This window comes from Urocampus carinirostris, chromosome 14, assembly GCF_059441175.1.
Source record: "Urocampus carinirostris isolate Australia breed hairy pipefish chromosome 14, RoL_Ucar_1.0, whole genome shotgun sequence".
NCBI lineage: Eukaryota > Metazoa > Chordata > Actinopteri > Syngnathiformes > Syngnathidae > Urocampus > Urocampus carinirostris.
Window position 1 is genome coordinate 27,509,027 of NC_142362.1, and position 21,006 is coordinate 27,530,032.

At 39.5% G+C, this 21,006-nt stretch overlaps 2 protein-coding genes across 4 annotated transcripts in view; one reads left to right on the plus strand and one right to left on the minus strand.

Annotated features, from left to right (window-relative positions):
- sytl5 (synaptotagmin-like 5) overlaps positions 1 to 4,136 on the minus strand; it is a 57,568-nt gene extending 53,432 nt beyond the window's left edge. For all 3 annotated transcript variants that reach the window (XM_088352536.1, XM_088352537.1, XM_088352535.1), the window contains exon 1: positions 4,018 to 4,136. The gene's annotated coding sequence lies outside the window, so the exon portion shown is untranslated. The remainder of the gene's footprint in view (positions 1 to 4,017) is intronic.
- An 8,633-nt stretch (positions 4,137 to 12,769) lies between these two features.
- Positions 12,770 to 19,032, plus strand: LOC148353088 (dynein light chain Tctex-type 1-like). The gene is made up of 5 exons (XM_088352657.1): positions 12,770 to 12,914; positions 15,571 to 15,612; positions 16,291 to 16,414; positions 16,480 to 16,557; positions 18,632 to 19,032. Exons 1-5 carry the CDS (start codon positions 12,888 to 12,890, stop codon positions 18,700 to 18,702), a joined length of 342 nt encoding a protein of 113 aa, XP_088208783.1. The 5' UTR covers positions 12,770 to 12,887; the 3' UTR covers positions 18,703 to 19,032.
- The last annotated feature ends 1,974 nt before the right edge of the window (positions 19,033 to 21,006 follow it).

Genomic DNA, 21,006 nt, shown 5'->3' on the forward strand with positions numbered 1-21,006 from the left:
TGGTCAGGGTGGGACTGTGTCGGGCTTTAATACCCTTGGGTCTGGCTGGATTTTTTTTTTAAGGCATATCTTACCTCTGCCGCAGATAATTTTTTCAACCTCTACTTTCGTAAAAAACATTTGTCATCACAACGTGAAACGCCATTGATGAATAAAGTATCTATCTATCTATCTATCTATCTATCTGATCTAATACAACACAAAACTCGCAAATGATTAACCGATTGTAGCATACGTCACAGTAGCTGTGTTCATTCAAGAGCGAGATACGGGAGCAGGGGTGTACTGGGGTGACACGGTGTCTAGCTGAGGCTGCAAGAGGCTTGGACTGCATACCAAACGAACGGAGGCAAGGGAGGGGATGGGGTTACTGGTGTGTGGGAGGGAGGGAAATCCCCCCGCCAAGCACACAATCAAAGGCGCTCAGTGCAGCATCAGCAGCAGCAGCATTCAAGCACATTACGCCCGCATGCGCATTCGACGGACAAGGACAGCCATCGTGGTGACGTAATGACCTCGCGTCAACCCTCACATCCTCAGCCAAATGACCGGGGAGTCTCCTGGAGGCTTTTCTCTTTCGTCCACCTCCCTTTTTCATTCGTTTGCTCGCCAGGCGCGTGCTCCACATACAGCTCGGCTCTTTAATACAACACATCAGTAACCCCCCAGGACCCATTCCCGCGTTTAGAACTGTGGCACAATGTAGTGTTTCCTATCTCACATTTCTTTCACGCTAACTTGCATTTTCTGATTGGTATGTTTTGTCAACTATCTCTAGAGCAGTGTTTCTCAACTGGTAAATCGGGGACCCGTTTTTAGGGCCTATGCCTTGGCAAGTTAATGCTCAGGAAAATTTTTTACTGAGGTTCAATTCCACCCCTTAACAGAAGATGGCGATAACGCCCTGCAAACGTGAGTTAACATCTAACAATTCATACCACAGAAATAGACAATAATGTTTGTTTACACATGTTGAAAAATATTAAAAACTTCAGTGTGTTTCGTGCAGAAAGGTGCCGGTACACAAAAGCATGAAACCATAAATAAAGAGGCAGGGTTTGAAAACAACGTCAGAAAACGACTTCAAGACCTTCATGCTCGAAGCAAGAACCACCACTGCGTGCGTCTTACCGAGTGGCACATTATATTGCGAAGTTTAAAACCCCCCCCACGTCATTACTGAGGACTTTATCTAACCTGCACCTATGGACATGGTCAGTGGTTTTGGATCCATTCGCAGCTGAGAAACTACAAACGATACCTTGGTCAAATTACACAATAAATCACCGAATTAAGGATATTTTGAAGGATATCAAACAACAGACCAGGTGCTTATTTTGCTTTACAAATGGGAAAATCTACTGACATAACAATGCCGTTTTACTTGTACATCCACCAATAATTTTGCTGCCCAAGAGAACTCCTTATCACTACGACTGCAGAACACATTTTCATCCCTGTGGATTTATAATTGAGTTCAGTCGGCTTTGTGTGTTGGTATCATAACTGACGGTGTAGCCTCCATGACATCTCCAGTGTCACTTTCAATTTTCCTTAACACAAAGTTTATTAGTAATTACCCATTGATAAACTAATCAGAAGAAAATGTTCACGCTTGCACTATTTGTTTAATTAATTTTGAATGTGTGGATAAACTCGGGGACAGACAAAATCAGTACAGTGGTTGTAATTTTTCAGTTTGATTAGCGGCCTTTCTCTGCTAAAGGTACATAATAGGGCTGCACGATTAACCGAAATCGAATCCATATTGGGATGTGACATAGTAAGATTGTGTACAGGCGCTCCCCTACTTACGAACGAGCTCCAGTGCTATTTTTTGTATGTTTAAGGTTATATAAGTATGTTTAGGCTTGTATAAGTAACCTGTATGGTTTTGTACTAAAAAATAAACATTTCATAAAATAATATGCTCTATAAAGTTAAGTTTAACTTACTTTTGGAAGATGAGGTTCAACAGTTAGGCGACTTCCTCCTCAGTGGTAAAAAATGGGCGAAAAAAAGCGATCCGACCATTTTCTCAACCGCATCAAGCTTTCTTATTTTACTTTCATTTCACAAGAAACAGCTCGCCTCTTCTTTACACTTTAGACCAACCATATTGAATGGATGCACGAGACATTAAACAATAAAAACGTCAACGTCAACTAGGAAGAGGAAGCCGGATTTCTTCTTCGGGGTGGATGCTGGGTGACTTCTCACAGCGTTAGCGGCGGAAAGAAGCACTACAGTAATGTCTTGTACTCGGAAAAAAGGTGCACACAATACATAATCTAATTTACAGCAATGTCCGGATATTATTCGACATCCCCCCAAAAATTTCGTATCTACTGTTTTTCGTCCATAAGCGCAAAACACTGCGGTTCGAGCCTTGTGTGAGCAGACGGCAAGCATAGCAAAGCTCCTCAGAAGAGGGCGCTGTTTTCATAAGTTTAAAAGATGTCAGTATGATTAACCCAAGTGTTGTATTCATTTTAAGGAGTATTTTTGTACTTTTTTATACATTTAACATGAATGTGAATTAAAACAACATTTAATTTTTCTGACCAACCTAGAAAAAGTCATAACATTTAAAGTTAAATAAAATATCGATCAAGGGGATTTTTAACTACACAGTGGCGGGTCATTTTGACCAGAGTACAACAGTAGGGTTAAGTACTCACAAAAATCCAAAACTAGCACAAAAAAATTCACTTTTCTTTTTAAATCGAAAATCATATCGAAATTTAAAAAAATTTTGCAGCCCTAGAACATAATTGGAGTTGTTTTGTCATATATATATACATACATACCTAATACTTATTCATTTCATAGTTTTGATTGTTACATCTAAAAAATGGCTGAAGACACTGAAATAAAGTGTTTAGGGTTTTATTAAAAATACAACTAATTGAACATTTACTTGAAGACTATTTGCTGGTCATTTTTCATGAAAAAAATAAAAATAAAAAGTGAATATATTCTACTTTCTGTGGTGTAAAGTACAGAAAAAAGGTTCCTGTTATAAAGCACTAAATTTGTTATTTCGTTGTCTAGTAATTTTTGTAGTATTTCCATTGTAATATTTTGTCTTGTTTCTGATGTAATCGTTCTCTGGTAGTATTTTTGTACTATAGTTTTACTGTAGTGGCAACCAGTTTAGGAAGTCCCCTGCCCACTGCGCTCCGGCACCCCCGCGTCCCTTGTGTGGATAAGCTGCGCAGAAAATGGTATTTATTATAGTATTTTTTTTTTCTAAAGTATTTTTTTCTTTTCAGGATGAAAGCAAAATAATATATTAGGTCCCTGTTTTTAAGCGCTACATTTGATATTTAGTTTTGCAGTAATTTTGTAGTACTCCCGTAGTAATAGTCTTGTTGTAGACACAGAAAATGACAATGGGGAACACACGGCCTCCCCCAAACTTTTTTTTTTAATTGTAGTACTTAATTTACTATCATTCATATATCTATATTATCATTTTTGTTTCGCTGGCTGGAAAAAAAAGCTTGACGGGCCACCTGTGGCCCGCAGTTCATAGTTGGCCTACCCCTGTATTGAGGGTTCACTTGTGTGCTTTTGGGAAGACAGGAGCGGACGAATTTCATACCGGGAAAATTCGCCCGTTCCACGAGCAATTCGAGCTACGAGCACGATTCCTGGAACAAATTCAGCTCGTAAGAAGAGGTAGGCTACCTGTACAAGCCAGCAGTCAACACAATTGAGAGTTGCCGCTCGTATCGCATCTTCCACGGCGCAGCGGTAATAGCGACGGCGAGCGAACGCTTTCTTTTGCTGCATTGCACCTGAGCAAAGGCGGCGAACTTTCCGCGGTCCCACCGGCGACCGGCTCAGCCTCCTCGGTCGTGATCGCGCCCCCCCTCTCGCCCACCACCCACGCCAAAAGACAGAGTAACAAGTAGCGAAGCGGCTGCCATATGTCACTAATAAAACACACCACCTTTGGGTTTGGTTTAGAGTGGTATTTTTTTTGTCCCACCGGAAAGAGACGTGTCCTACCTGGAGGGGAAGGCGACTGGGTGGCGAGGGAGGCCGTTAGGAGAGCTTCGAGAGCCGGGGACGTGATCCGGCTCATCCGGGTGTCGGTGACCGTCTTGTCGGCGCGCCTCGGAGTGCACAGTGCTTGAGTGTGCGCGCGTGCGTGCGAACAGGGAGGGTGGTTCCAGATGAGGGGGCGTGACTTGTGTGTATTTTGTGCGCACGTGACAGTGTGTGTGTGTATGACAATACGGATAGTAATAAGAGTGGCGGCCGTGTATTTCACAAGTAAACCTTCAGTAGTGCAATAACTACATACCTGTCAACCTCCACGGCTCCATGCCCGTACAAAAAATATAAAGTAATAGTGCAACATGTTTTTTTTTTTTGGAAGGATGCATGAGGGGAAATCCCCAGGCGGCAGACGCATGCGCACAGTAGCATCAAACCGCTCGCTTCGTTTGCAACAAAAAAAAAAGGATACAGAGATAGAGGCTACTATAGAGGACTTGATTGATTTGCCGTTTCGTGATAGTTGGTGTTTACCGGATGGTACCCACATACCTGTCAACCTCCACGGCTCCATGCCCGTACAAACTGTCGTATTTTCCCGTACAAAATACAAAATAATTGTACAACATATTTTTTTTTTTGAATGATGCATGAGGGGAAATCCCCAGGCGGCAGACGCATGCGCATAGTAGCATCAAACCGCTCGCTTCGTTTGCAACGAAAAAAATGATACAGAGATAGAGGCTACTATAGAGGACTTGATTGATTTGCCGTTTCGTGATAGTCGGTGTTTACCGGATGGTACCCACATACCTGTCAACCTCCACGGCTCCATGCCCGTACAAACTGTCGTATTTTCCCGTACAAAATACAAAATAATTGTACATGTTTTTTTTTTGAATGATGCATGAGGGGAAATCCCCAGGCAGCAGACACATGCGCACGGTAGCATCAAACCGCTCGCTTTGTTTGCAACGAAAAAAAAACGATCCAGAGATAGAGGCTACCGCGGCGAACTAGTTAGACTTGATTGATTTGCCGTTTCGTGATAGTCAGTGTTTACCGGATGGTACCCATGATTGACAAATTTGCGTTTTTCCGTACAGATTTTTTTGTACGTCGCACACGTCTTAAAATGCATAATAAACGTACTTTGTATGGCAAAAACGTACAGGTTGACAGGTATGTAACTATTTGTGTCTGTAAAACCCAAAACACCAAATTCATCCTCCGCTTTTTCTCAAGAAGATTTCAATCACTCTGTCTCATAGATTATCCTTGTCTTTTAGTTCCATCAAGAAGTACAGTGGTACCTCTACTTACTAATTTAATTAGTTCTGCAAGTACCTTCGTCACCTGAAAACTTTGTAAGTAGAGACACATTTTGAATGTAAATGCGCTAATCCGTTCCAGCCCCAGGAAAGTACAGTATATGTTTTAATAAATCATAAAAGAGCATCAGAACATGAAACAAATGCACGTTAAAATTAGATTACCGCACATTAAAGATAAAACGAGAGGCACATAATGTGAAAAAACAAGGAATAAAGGATATAATAAAAAATTTTATTTACATTTTTGTCTCGCTTTGATTGTAAAACGGACCCAATGACGTCTACTTTTGCCGGTTTCTGACAATCCGTCGAAAATGCAGGAGGCAGACATCATAATGAGCGATAGCCTGACTTGTCAACAATTTTTCCGGGTGATTATTTTCCATATATTCCAAGACTTCATAGATTTTTTGCAAAATGTCGTCTCAGAGATTACCATTGCTTGTAGGCGTCCAACACTGCTTTGCCGTCTCCCTGCTGCCTTGGTTAGGCAGGTGAAATTTACAAATCCAGTGTTGCTCCAACACCATGTCCATCTGTGGCCAAAAAGCAAGCACTCCCAGCAATAATGTTTGAAGTGCAGCAAGTGAGCCAGGGGTACCGCTTGTAGTTAGTGGACTGAAAGTGGTGGACAAACCCTTTTCCTAGTTGTGAGATGTCCAGCTTTTCTTGATAATCGGTCTTAAAAATGGGTTTGACAATCCCTCTATAACCAAATCCCTTTTTTCGACTCCTTCAGATATTGACTTGTCTGAGTTGCGTGCTTCAACCTTTAAATGGTGTGTGAGGTAAGTATAACTGCCGCCGTTACAGTGTGCACTCCTTTTTTTGCCTTTGCCTCATTTTAGTTAGGCAATTGTGGCTTTTCCTTTGTGTTTTTTAAAGGTTGGTATTACATTGTACAAATAGCTTCCCGTTAGCGTCGGGGCTGCCAAAGGCTTCCAGCCTTGTTTGGCCCAGGTTAGCTAGGCTAGCAATCGGCTACCTTGCCGTGTCCATTGGCATATTCCAGGCTTGGTTCATGTTTTCCGAAGTAGCCACTTTTCGTTGTTGGTTAGGAGTTAGGCTGGCTGCTTAATGTGTGTTATTGGTCGGCTACCCTGGCAGTGATCGTCCCGGCTAGCTCTCTTAAGAAGCCGGCTACCCTGCCGTGTTCATTGGTTTATTCCTGGCTGCGTTCGTGTTTGTTGCCGTGACTGTTTTTCGTTGTTTGCTGTAGGTTAGCCTGGCTGCTTACTGCATGACCTGACTTGTTAACCTGACTGCCCATTTTGCGCATCTGGTTAGCTACTCTTCTTGCACTATCGGCACTATGGTAAAATACTATACGTAGCCAAAATACAATACAACATTATTTATATCTGTACATTCAAGGAAACTGTGGGGGTCAGATGCATCGACATTTCGTTCTGTATACACGTGTACTAGAATGACAATAAAGTAGATCTGAATCTGAATCTGAATCTGAATCCTGTTTTTCCACTGATAAGTCCCAGTTAGCCCTCTTTACCAGCAGGCTAGCCTGCCATTCCGTTGATTTATTCACAGCTGGGTCAGCCCCTGTTAGCTCTCCGTGCTTTACTTTCCCAGTTTGCCCCTTTTAGCTCCTTGCAATTTGTTGCACTATTGCTGCAAGCACCTATGACACAACACCTAGGCATTCTTCACAAAACTACACCCGTAACCTCTTCCACTACCGTGTTTTCCCAACCATAAGGCGCACATGCAAGTTTCAGATTTTCTTCAAATTTTCATGTTAGGCGACAGACGTGGTTGAGGACAGGATGCGGCTGATAATGGGTGGAGTGGGCGTCACTGCTAAAAGGTGAAGTGTAGACATCACCGCTAAGGGTGAGCTGTGGGTGTGTACAAAAAAGAACGGGCATGTGAATTATGCAGAACATGTTGTTTTAACAACCCTGAATGTGGCAGAGACCCGCCTACAAAGCACTGACGGCCATCACCTACGCGGAAGAACATGGAAGCCAAGCAGTCGCGTGATCATTGAAAAATAATGAATCAATGGCTCACAAGTAGAGGAAGCCTGAAAAACAGACTCCAACAGGTAAATAAGACGCAGCTGAGCTTCTGTGGAAATAAGGCGAAATGGCCTAAATTGGAGGAAAAACTTGAGCGGTGGCTCATTGACAAAAGAACGAGTGGGAAAACTTTTGGACAGTCACCAATTAAACTTTTCCAAAGTGTTCCATCTTGGTGCTTTCGATTCATGGAACAGTGTAATTTTTTCATCCGGCGCAGAAACTTTCAGCAGATTATAATGAAAAGCTGGCCATCGTTTGCTCCTACTTCAGCAAACACATCCAGCCCAGCCATATCATAAACATGGACGAGGTGCCGCTGACTTTTAAAATCCCGATGAGACACACGGTGGGGAAGAAAGGGACAAGCTTTGTAGCGATCTGCACAATGGGGTCTGATTAGTCTTCTTTCACTGTTGTGCTTGGCTGCCATGCTGATGGACACGGCCTGCTGCCTATGGCCTATGGTTTGCCTAACGAGATGTTTCCTGCAAGGGTGATCATTAAGGCATATGAAAAGGGCTGGATGGATGAGGAAATTATTAAAGAATGGCTGAAGGATGTGGATGTAAGACGATCAGGTGTTTTTTTCACGCATCACCGACTCTCTAGATCTGTGACTCTGCACTTGCCTATATCACAGTCGAAGTTAAAAAAAAGTTAAGCAAATAAACTCTGTGCTTGCTGTCATTCCGGGAGACCTGACAAAGGAACTTCAACCGCTGGACATTGGTTAAGACCAGCCATTCAAAGTGAGGCTGCGAGCATCGTGGACACAATGGATGACATATGGACACCAGATTTTCATGCAGAGTGAACAGGTTACCCCACAATTTGCAAATGTACTGTTGACACTTGGGCTAACGTGTCTGCCAGGACTGTTGTTGAAGCTTTCGCAAAAGCTGGCACCGTTTTCGAGGAGCCGCACGACATCAAAAGTGACTCTGAAAATGAATACGTAAAGGGAACCCTCTGATGGAGATTTAGCACAGCTATTCTGGTCAGAAACAGAGGATGAGGATATTGATGGTTTGTTTTGATATGGATAACTAGTAAAAATGTGAGTACCAAACTCAGTTTCTTTTCAATTTTGTTTTATCTGTGTGCTTTACTTTGTAATCATTCCAAAAATAAACCACACGTATAAGTTCTCCTCCTGCTGTATTAACTACGCACACTTGTATGCTTCTCTGCGTTGTTCTAAGTCAGCTACAGCAGAGGGCACCCGCGACCTATTGTGCGGTGCACCCTGTGTATGAATTAAATCCAGAAATAGAACCAGCTAAGGAGACTTTGCCTTTTAACATGGTGTGCCCTACAGTCATAAAAATGTTGTAATTAACACGTAAACCAATATAGTGACAGGCTTGCGAAGATGCCTTTGTTACTCTGATGATGTCATAGCTCAGGGAATCAAAGACTGGACAAGCTCTACTCAGTATCAGTGAATCATGACGGCTCCTCGAGCGAAAACATCTCGTTGTTTCCAGCCAGTGTGGACAGAAGAATGAGGCTTTGTGCAAAAAATGACCGTGTTGTTTTGTGCATTATGCCTCGAGAGCGTTGTTTCTTGCACAGGCAAGTGTTAAACGTCATTACGAGACGAAACATGAACATGAATTCAAGGATGAGTCTGACATAGCGGAGACATTAAAACGCGCAGTGTCCAGGTACGGCAAACAAACACAGACCCTGAAAACATTTTTCACTGCTAAAAACACCACCACTGAAGCAAGCTATCACATTGCTCACTGCATAGCCGAGCACAGAAAACCACTTACTGATGGCGAATATTTTAAAGAGGTGTGTGTGCGTGTATGTGTGTGTGCGTGTATGTGTGTGTGTGTGTGCGTGCACGTACCTTCTGCCTTGCTGCAGTTATTACAAGTTTTGATATTTTCTGCAACAAGATTGATTGTCGTTCATTGTTAATGAAGAATGATTGATTCTGGTTAATTCTTGTGGCAAAAAGTTGAAGTCATGGATGGCTACAGGTCTTTCCACTTGTTATTTACATTCATTTTTTTAGTTGATTAATGAACAAGAATAGCGGAAGACTAATTGGTCAGTTATACCAGTGCTTTTCAACCAGTGTGCCGGGGCACACTAGTGTTCGTGAGACCTTTTCTAGTGTGCCGCTGGAATTTGCCCAATTTTATCTTTCAAAAAAAAACAGGCCATTATTCAGTATTTTTGCAATCTTCAGACGAGGAACTGTAATAGTCATCCATATCAGTAGGTGGCAGTAGATTTTTATATACTTTTTATGTACTAATTATCTGCTCTTGAGGTAGCACAGTACATTTAATAACTTAGTTTGTTTAACTAAGCGGTTTATGATTGCACTGTAAAAAATAAAAACATAAATAAGGCAAATTTCTTTCTTATCTTAAGCATTATTTTCTTTTTTATATACTAATTATCTGCTTATGAGGTAGTACAGTGAAATATTTGACATGACTTCATTTTTAAACATTTTTGACGGACGGTGTGCCACGGAACTTTTTTATAAAAAAAAAAAGTGTACCTTGGTTGAAAAAGGGTTGGAAAACACTAAGTTATACGATTTAAGTGTATATCCATGTTGTATATTTGGACTGGTGTAAAATGACAACTCTGTTGGATATTATAAAAAATGTTGTGCAAGTCGTTAATCTTAGTGTGGGACACTGATTTACAAGGAAATTTGAAAGTGGCACGCCGCACCGAAAAGGTTGCTGACCCCTGCACTACAGTAATGTCCAGTATTTGGAAAAAGTTGAACACAATAAAAAATCAGTCCGGATTTTTTTCGAAATACCGAAAAAAATGTTTGTATCTACCGTTTTCCGTAAGTCAAATGGTCGTAAATAGGGGAGCATCTGTACATGCATACATCATACATAATGCATTCTCTTGTAAAATATTGGAATATACTGATGAAATAAATATCGATATTATCCAAAAACCATGTAATATTTTTACACGTTTTGCATGCCTTAAAAAGTGGGTATCCCTTTAAGTTTAATGGCAGTTGGCACTATCACTTTGATGCATTAATGCTCCCCAGTCAGTCGTTTGTAAAAACGCTGATGTTTCCCTATGCCTGCTGGAAGGCCCTTGTGTTGCCAACTCTAAATCTGATTGGTTAAAGCAAAAGCTTCTTAGGCACTTATTTTATGCTAAAGAGAACTCATGCAGAACTAATCGTGAAGGCCTCCGGGTAGATTTCTGACCCCGGCAACAAGTAATGGCTGAAATGTAATCGGTTAAATGCTTAAATAAAGAAAAAAACGCAATAAAAGGAAGCTGACAGACAATTTTGAATTACTAAGTATTCATGGACAAAATATATTTCACTTGATTCTGATATTTTTCAGGTCAGCACAGAAAAACCTTGCAGGACCTGGCAATAATAGTTAATAGCATTAATATTCATAAAACTATAGAAATAAGAAGTATTAAATAAAATAAAAAATAATAAACTTATAGCCTACTGCAGATGATTCATACTCATTTTCACTAATAAACAGGCCACAGCTCTCCTCAAAGGGCCTGAGGGATACCCGTCAACTTCGATGTTTTCCCCGTATTTTATACATTTGATCATTTTAAATTGTGTATGCCAAAAAATATTTTTTTTTTTTGTACCAGAAAACAAAAGAAAAAACAAAGAAAAGTTAAACACTAGCCTTTGGTTGGACCGATTTTGTCGTGCCCATTTCGGCTGCAACCATCTCAGTCACTGGTAGCAGACGAAAATGTCATCGAGTATAGGAAGACAATGGGTACTAATTCTCTGGCATCTTTGTTGCAAATTTAACTAAATTGATTGAAATTGGATGACATAGTCAAACCATCAGATGAAGTGTGCAAAATTCTCCACTACTGCATGGAATGCAACTAAATTTACTTCAAGTGGGAGAAGATCCAAGAAAAAGGATTAAAGAAATGTTTGTGTTGTTTATTTGGTAACTAAAATCAACTTGATGACACAAATCATCTTTGTTTTTATTCTGCACAGTCGGTCTTGCTGTGAGTAATTAGATGCCATGTTGTTTTTGTATGTTTAATGATTACTGAAAGCGGGGAATGGCAATAATTATAAGGAGAGCAATTGGCTGGGGTTTTCAGGTATGTGATATATACATGCCAACTTCCGTCCATCCTTCCATTATCTGCACCGCCTATCCTCAGTAGGGTCACGGGGGTGCTGGAGCCCATCCCAGCTATCTTCGGGCAGTGGGCAGGGGACACCCTGAATTGGTTGCCAGCCAGTCGCAGGGCACACAGACACAGACAACTCACTCGCTCATTCACACCTAGGGACAATTTGGACCGGCCAATTAACCTGACATGCACGTTTTTGGAATGTGGGAGGAAACCGGAGTTCCCGGAGGAAACCCAAGCAAGCACGGAGAGAACATGCAAACTCCACACAGGAAGGATTTCATGACCACATGCCAACTTTTTGACATTAATTGAAAAGTGGCGTATTATATTACGCACTTCATTTTTACGTGCGAAAAACAATCTGTCTCCAGAACATTAAAAAAGCAACAACATGACATAATGTGCTTCTTTAAAGCGCAAATTGGCAAACTTTTACTGAAACAGAAATCAATTGCACTTGTTGGAGCCGTTCATTTACGCACAAATACTCGAAATAACGTTGCAGTATACTGAAATGTTGGGATCGATTCAAAATTGTTTTGATGTTGTTTTATAAATTTGAAAAAGCTGTAGAGTTAAAAAGATTAAAAATAAAAAGCGATAGGTAAAAAGAAGAGGCGAAAAGCGGTAAATTAAAACATAAAGTGTTCGTGTATGGAAGCCCAAGAGTGCCACAATTCAAATCATAAAACAAACACTCAATTAATTAAAACAGCCTTAAAACGAATATTCAGTTAATAAAAATGACCTTAAAATTAACATTTTGTCAACTTAAACGCCCTTTTGAATAGTCTTTAGTAAACTTTAACCACAAATTTATCTTAATTAATTCGAAATGTCAATTTTAGAGCAGCATACTTTCCACAATACTCTAACTTGATTTAATTGTCATGGTTCTATTTTTTTAAAAATATTTTTTTAATGCCGTTTTCAAATTACATTATTATGAAAAGTATGCTGTTGAAATTTTAAAACAATTTAATATTTAATTATGATGACATATTATGATGATAATTAAAATATTTGGTTTTGATCTCAAAGGAATGTTTTTTTGACTGTAATGTTCCTTTTTGAGGCTGTTTTGTATAATTTAATTTAGTTTTATTAATTGAATCATGGCACTCTTGGGCATCTATAGTAATGTTGGCAGGTCTGCATTTTGTGTATGTCCCGTGCGTTTGTCAATGAAGATCGATGACCACAAGCGACCACTACGGGGCGCTCTAAGAATGCCATCCAACAAACCGGTCCGCTTTTCTGCTAGCAGTTAGGCGCATGCGCAAAAAGGAACAACGGAGGCGATACGGACGTTGCTAAGCTATCAGCTCCGAGGCAACGGCAACATCAGGCACAAATGGAGGAATTTAATAACGGCGACGAGGTTTGCGTTTACTTTATGACGTTGTTATTGTTACACGTCACAAAACGACTGTCTTGATGCAAATAGTTGGAATCTCACTGTTGCCTCTACTTCATCATCTTAGCGGAAGCTAAACTAGGGTGGGTGGGTCGTTTTAAGAAAGGATTTATAATCAAATTCAATGTATTGATTCACTTCTATCTTATCCCTATTTGCTAGAACTTTCAAGACTTTAGCATTGAAAATAAATTACTTTGCTGGTAGAACATTTAACCCTCTGGTTTTCCTCTGGCTAAAGGGAGCCGCCACTATGTTGTTAAAAACGGGAAAAAACATAACATTTTATGCTTTATTGTGCTTTATCATTCAGCCTACATTAGCAGTGTTTGAAACGCTACTTAAAAAAAAGTAATTACCGTTATTTTAGGACTGTTGAGCGCATCTGATTATAAGCCGCACCCAGAACACTTCTAAAGGAAAAAACATTTTGTACATACATAAGCAGAACCTTAGTATAAGCTGCATGTGCCCACATTGAAACATGAGATATTTTCAAATAAAGACTATACAGAAAGAGATTTAATAATATACCGTACCCTTTTCTTTTTTTGCCATTTTCTTTATTGCACTTTGTAACCAAATGTTGTGTAGAGCAAACATGTTGTGACACCACAAGCCACGCAAAACCGGGTCATATCTCCATTTTTATCCAAATAAAATCGTAAAAATAAATTCCCATGGTCTCCCCAAGACGACTATGAAATATCTTCAAGCTTATGTGAAAGAAACACATCTGTACCGAAAGAAGTCAGACGTCATATTAGTAAAACGTCTTTTCTATAATCAACACTTTCTTCAATGTATAAAAAAACGTACCATAACCTCTTAACGTTCCGCCGGTGGGCCGCCGGACTTTTGATAAACAAATATGTTTCTAAATAATGTCACCTGTTTCTGAAATATGTCATGCTATATAACATTTGAAAGCTTAAATTCTTGACACTATTTCAAAATATACTCATCTGAGAAACATCATGATCTGTCTGAAACAAATGGTAAATGGTCTGCATTTATATAGCGCTTTTCAAGTTAGTGAAGACCTCCCAAAGCGCTTTACAATGTGCTTCACACTTACCCATTCACACTCACACACCAATAGGGAGTCAGACACGCAAGGCGCCTACCTGCTTATTGGGGGCATTAGGGATTCATATAACACGAAGGAGCCGGGAATCGAAGCTGCGACCTCTTGATCCCGAGACGAGCGCTCTACCTCGATACCCGAAATCTATAAAGCTGACGTAACTCACCATGACGTCCCCTGGCCATCTTCAACTTATTTGAATGTCCACGAAAATGGCTTTGTTACATCAAGAACAGTCCATAAAATCCAACCGTGTAAACTATTTTCTTCAAAACGCATGATAATGCCGACAGGTAAATAGAAATCTGCCTAAAACGTTGCTTCTTGTAATCCATTCGTTTCGCCACATTATTATTTGTTAAGGATTAAACAGACTCGCAAAATTATTCTGAAGATGGTAGTTAGGCCGGCGGAACGTCAAGGGGTTAAGAATACGGTATACCGTCTTTCTTTGTAAATACCTCTTGTTTCAATTTGGGGACATGCGGCTTATAGTCAGGTGCGGCTTATGTATGTACAAACGTTTTTTTCCTGTAAAAATGTACTGGGTGTGGCTTAACATTATAACACATTTACACTTAAAAACACGGGAAGTATAATTAAACATTTATGACTCTACAAAAAAAAAGATAAAATACAAAACAGTTTTAACCTTTTTATGCTTAACAAATTTAAAATCAACAACACAGAATCCCCCAAAATGCCAATTGACCCATCAGAAGAGAAAAAAATCTGGGAGAGAACATACTGTTGATTGATAGGGAGCCGGCTCCTTTTGTTCACTTCCAAGAGCCATATATATATATATATATATATATATATATATTTGTATGTCTTTTTCAACATGTTGGGCTGCTGACTGTAAAGTAAATGCCGTTTTTCATAATGTCCACATGATGGCGGGAAAGTATGTAAGGTAAAGTGGATCATGTACTTAATACGACAAAATTATTTTTATCATTAGAATTTGAAAGTACTTTGTAAAAAAAAAACGTTTAATAAAGTAAAGTACTTTTATTTACTTATGCCTATACATTTTGTTGGTTCTCCGGTTCCAATGTATGATAAAGTATTTAATAAATAAATACATTCACCCATACATACATACATACATAAATGCTTTACTCGTGAGTCTTGACTATCGCAAGGCCTTTTTGAACGGAATCCCCGTGAAAAACGAGGGATTACTGTATTGTACATAGCTGTTCTACAGGTACACTAAAAAGTGAGAAGAAAAATGATGCGGTTAGGTCACTTTGAGTATCTGTAGATTGTATCATTCCTTATAGCTTTTAGTACTCGTTTTCGCTTGTACGACACAATACAGCGACATCTAGTGGTCAAATAATACACACTGGTCCCTTCTAAAAATGAAATTTAGAGCTGGATTTTTTTGGAAGGGATGTGCCCTGGAGTTTTTTTTAAACTGACATGTGCCTTGTTGCCCTAAAGAACTGGAATCTTCCTTTCATTCACAGGCAGTTTACACCTTTCATTTCAAGCTAAGTAATTCTTCGAACCTTTTCCCCGTAGGTTGTTTTCAATACCGAGGAAGTCACTAACAACATTAAAGAGGTAAGTGGACTCACAAATCTCAGGTATTAAAATCGTCCTCCCTTTCAGATAATTTGACTGTTTAAAAGACCTACATGAATTGACTGAAATCTGACTGAAGAAATAGAACTCGAGTAATACTACAAAAAGACTACAGATATACCAGAAAGATCATACTATGGAACTATTACAGAATACAACTAATGTTGGAAAAGAGCATTATGGGAAAGAGTTCAGCCAAAACAACTAAATCCCTAGTAATCTAGTGATTATAAAATGTGTGTGTGAATGGGTAAGTTTGAAGCACATTGTAAAGCGCTTTGGGAGGACTTCAGTGACTTTAAAAGCGCTTTGTAAATGAGGACCATTTGCCTTTGTCAAAAACTTCCTTGATACCATTTTTGCACACTCTTCAGAATCTCAAAAACAGCCATTATATATTCACCCATCAAAATTTGATGGCAATTTCCCAGAGCAATAAAACAATTGGCTATAAAACGACTGTTGCAATAATACAGTCAACATAGTTTAATGAAATGAAGATGCTAAGTTTAACCTGCTTTCATGCAAGCGACTTGAGGCTAAGTTTAGCTTAAATAATTAACCTATCTTGTTAGGTTTTACAGTGGAATATATTTCCCCCCCGCAACCATCTCACCTATTTTTCATGCCCGAGTCAATATCTTCGATATTTCCCAGTGCATCGAGGGCGTGATCGGAGGCCTGGACTACAGTCAGAGCAAAGTCAACCAGTGGAGCGCCAATATTGTGGAGCACTCTCTGACTCACCTGGTTAAACAAGGACGCCAGTTCAAGTATATAGGTGACTTTGACGTCGGATTTACGTGCATTTGCCGGCAGCATGTGACCCACGTTTCTATTTGCCAGTGAACTGCACCGTCATGCAGAAGAGCGGCGCCGGCCTGCACACGGCAAATTCGTGCTACTGGGACAACACCACGGATGGTGAGCGATACATTCTGGATTCTGTCCTTGTAGAGGCTTTTGGTAACGTTCAGAGATTTTAAAAGCAAGTGACGGCAACTACAGTAAATTCTGGACTACAAGAGCGCACCTGTTTAAAAGCTGCGTCTGGTACTTTAAAGGAGAAACCCGACTTGTTTTTTTGGAGTGTGGTCCGGCAAGAGTCCAGTCACAAATCATAATGCTTCATTCAAAATACACTTTATGATTATATAATTATGACCAAATGAATGATGCGATGATTTAAATCAGGGGCGGGCAATTTTTTGGAGTGGCGGGTCGTATTGGTTTTAAATTTGACAAATGGGCCGATCCGATTCTTTCATTTACGAATAAATATGTACGTTTTATATTTTTTACATTTGTATAGTTACAAAATAACATATTGGGTTCGTCTTTAAAGCACTAAACTTTATGTTTAGTTTTGTAGTACTCTATTAATATCTTTTTATTTTGTAGTATTTCTGGAATAGAAATTTTGTATTATTTTAGTAATATCTTTGTTGTCTTCCTGTAGTTTCATTTTTGTATTATATTTGTAGTATTTCTGTAGTAATATTTTGTAGTATTTCTGTATTACTAATTTTGTAGTATATCTTTGGTATTTTGGTCGTATTACTGCAGTTTTATATTTAGTTTATTTCCGCAGGGGTATTTCTCAAGTATTTCCATGGTAGTATTTGTTTTAGTATTTTTGTATTTCTGTAGTATTTTTATAGTATTTCCCTAGTAGTATATTTTGTAGTATTTCAGGTGTAATATTTCTGTAGTATTAGTTTTGTAGTATTTCTCTAGTATTTTTTTCTTTTCAGTATTAAACAAAAATTATATATTAGGTCCCTGTTTTGAGCACTAAATTTCATATTTAATTTTGTAGTAATTGTGTAGTATACTGTATCTATAGTTGTAAACTCACAGATGGACAATAGAGACAAAGTTGGCACCAACAAATTGTTTTTATTGGTAGTACCTTATTTACTGTTCTGTATATTTAGGGATCAAAATTTTCCGCGGATCCGCAGATTTCCGCTGTTTTTGAACCCCAAAGGTCATTCCCGTAAATCGTCTAAATTCGATGAGAAAATATTTTGGGGGGTGAGGTATGATACGTGACTGTTTCATCACCCCAAGTTAGCAGTTAGAGATCGCGAGAAAAATCGGCAAAAAGAAGCGCAGCGCATTAGATCTATAACACACAACAAATAGATCAACTCCTACCATTGGTCGATAGGTTCGCTGATAACCAATCAGCGGAGCTTTTGTTCAGAGCATTGGCTTTCTCAAACATGGCGCTCCTTGCGGTCTTTTCAAACGGTGAAATGAGTGTTTGAAAAAGTAAATATGAAAATACTAAGAAAAGAAGACGAGGCTTTTGTCTCCGAGATTGATAAAGGAATCAAGAATAAATTTAAGTGGTCATGGCTGGAGAAGACTGTCACAGACTGACATGTATTTTCTTTAAGCATGTTCAGTTCGTGCATTCTATTTTCAAATTAATGATGAATGGTTATTAATGTATATATTTTCATATATATTGTTGATTAGGAGCTAAATACAAGGTCCATCTTCATCATCAAAACACAACAACAATGGTGATGGTTGTAACATTGTAATCCCCCAATTGTTTTAAACATCTTAAAACTGAAAAAAATACATGGTTTCTGTTTTGTTGGATTTAATTCATTCTAGTGCAATTTTCACATAGCAAATAAGATAAATGCCATTGGCTTCGGGTGGGTTTGCCCCCCTGAGCCCCCCACCGGGCTCCGCCCTGGACCTGGCCGGGGCCTGCGGCCCCTGGACCCTGGCTATTTCAGCTGAAAATGAAAATCTCCATTCTGATCCCTGTATATTGTCATTATATTTTGACCATTAAGATTTGGAGGGCCGGATCAAAAAGCCTGACGGGCCAAATGTGGCCTGCGGGCCGTTGTTTGCCCACCTATGCCTTCAATAGTCAAAAGATTGGATCACGAATTATGACTATATATGCAATGACATTTTAGAATAATCTAACACACGCCAATCTACAATTTTTTTTTTTGTATTTTTTTAGGAAGCTGCACAGTCCGGTGGGAGAACCGTACCATGTACTGCGTGGTCAGCGTCTTCGCCGTGGCCGTCTAACGCCAGACGAATCGTCCTCGCCAATTTTGCCGTATTTCTCTCAAACGCGGCCCGCCACCGGAAGGACTGACGTCATCAGCAGACCGGGACAAATAGAGCACCTCGTCGAAAGCGTGATCTTACCTACGTCCCGGGGAGCTTACTCACTGCAAATAGAACGCTCGTGTTGTGATAACCCTCGGCTGTTTCTTCACGTTGTTACGTGTCTGAGTTTGGTCTCATTTTTACAGTGCTTAAATCCAAGTTATTTATTACTTGTTTGGTCCAAAAATGTTCAAGAATATTTCCCTGATTCTGTCTTTTTTTTCTAAATTAAAATGTCAAAATTAATAGTCTCTTTTGTGTCCAATCAGTCATTCAAGGGTTCGTACTGGTGGTTGAAATCCTTGAAAACGCTTGAATTTTTTTATTGTGTTTCAAAGGTCAGAAAATTGCCCCCATTTTGGGTCAGGGTGAATTGCTTAAAAAACTTTGAGTTCCTGCCATGTTTCTCGGCAGTGTGACTTGACAGACCGCATTTCAAACCAAGAAAAATAAAAAGATCAAATATCGTCGACTTAAAAATGACTACGGCACGGAAGCCGAGATTGCGGCGCTTTGAATGGTCATGTCAATCATCATCGCCCCCTACAGATGCAGAAACATGAGAGAGTGTTTCCCAGTGGTAAATTGTAATGGGAAGAACTTCCTGCAACTGAAAACGTAAGCTACATATTACCGTCATTTCACCCAACACCAATATGGGGAGAGATATGTCTTAACATTTACACACGTGTTGTTAAGATCAAAAAGTATTTTCGCAATTTACTCAAGATCTAAAAATCATGTCTTGACAATTGCATGATTAGAAATCACATTTGTAAATCACAGATATATCTGGCTCTGCAAAATACATGATTCACACCGGATTTTTTTTGGTTGATGGTACTGGGAAAAATCAGAAATAAGCCCTAAAAGTGCTTGAAATTGTATTTGTGACACAATCATGAAAATAAAGCAAATGTATTTCTTCATTATATTTTTCTGACAAATAAACAATTGAAATGTAGACATTGCAAAAATATTGGCCCCACTTCTACTTTGAGTTAATGCTTTGTACAATCTCCTTTTCCTGCGATCACAGCAGCAAGTCTTTTTGGGTATGTCTCTAAGATTTGCAGAAATATTTGCCCATTCTTCTTTACGAAACAGCTCAAGTTATTTACGGTTTGATAGTGATTGTGCTCAACGGTTTTCAGATCTTTCCACAAAATCTCTTTAGGAATGAAGTCTGGACTTTAGTTTGGTTGTCTACCATCTTTATGTCGTTAGATGGAAAGTATCCCATTGTAGATTTTGCTTTATGTGTAGGGCTGTTATCCTGTTTGAAGGTGAACCTGCTACTCATTCTCAGGTCTCTTGCAGACTCCAATAATTTTTTTGACAGAATCACCCTACATTTGCCTCCATCCATCTTCCCAACAATTCCAACCATCTTCCCAGTCCTTGCCCAAGAAAAGCAACCCCAGAGCATGATGATGCCACCACAGTGTTTAACAGAGGGCATGTTGTTTCCAGGATGATGTGCCGTTTTACTCTTAGGCCAAGCCTAATACTTTGCATTTAGCCCAAAAAGTTCAATTTTGTTCTCATCTGACCAAAGCACCATGTTCCAAGTTACTTATGTTGCCCCTGTGGCTTCTTTCAAACGCCAAGGTCTGTTTGTTGTTGTTAATCTTGTAGATCGGCATTGGATCATTCAGAAGTCATAAGGGAACTTCTGGAGTCAGTTGGCTGAGCTGAGAGAACAGGGGGGCAATATTTTTGCAATACTACTTTTCATTGTAAACACTTGATGAAATGTCGAAATAATTAAGTTCCACTTTACAATTGTGTCTCACATGTTGTTGAATCATAAAAAAATGTTTTTTTTAGCTTTAGGTTTAATGCATGAATGTGGCAATGTGACAAAAAGTTATTTCAGTGAGCCAATACTTTTGCTAGTCGCTGTTACAGGACTAAGTCAGAAAATTACAATTTTGTGATAAAGTTTAATTTTTTTTTGATAATGCCATCCTCGACAGTACACTCTCCTTTGACTCTCATAATAATATCACCCGGTCTTCCTCTACTTCCACCTGCGCTCCATCAACCGTCTCCGCCCCTCCATCACCCCGCACACAACAGCCATCCTCGTCCATAGCCTTATCACCTGACACCTCTCTTACTGCAATTCCCTCCTCTACGGCTTACCTCAAAAGTCCCTCAGCTAGTTCATAACTCTGCTGCACGCATCATCACCAAAAAACCCTCTCGCCATCACAT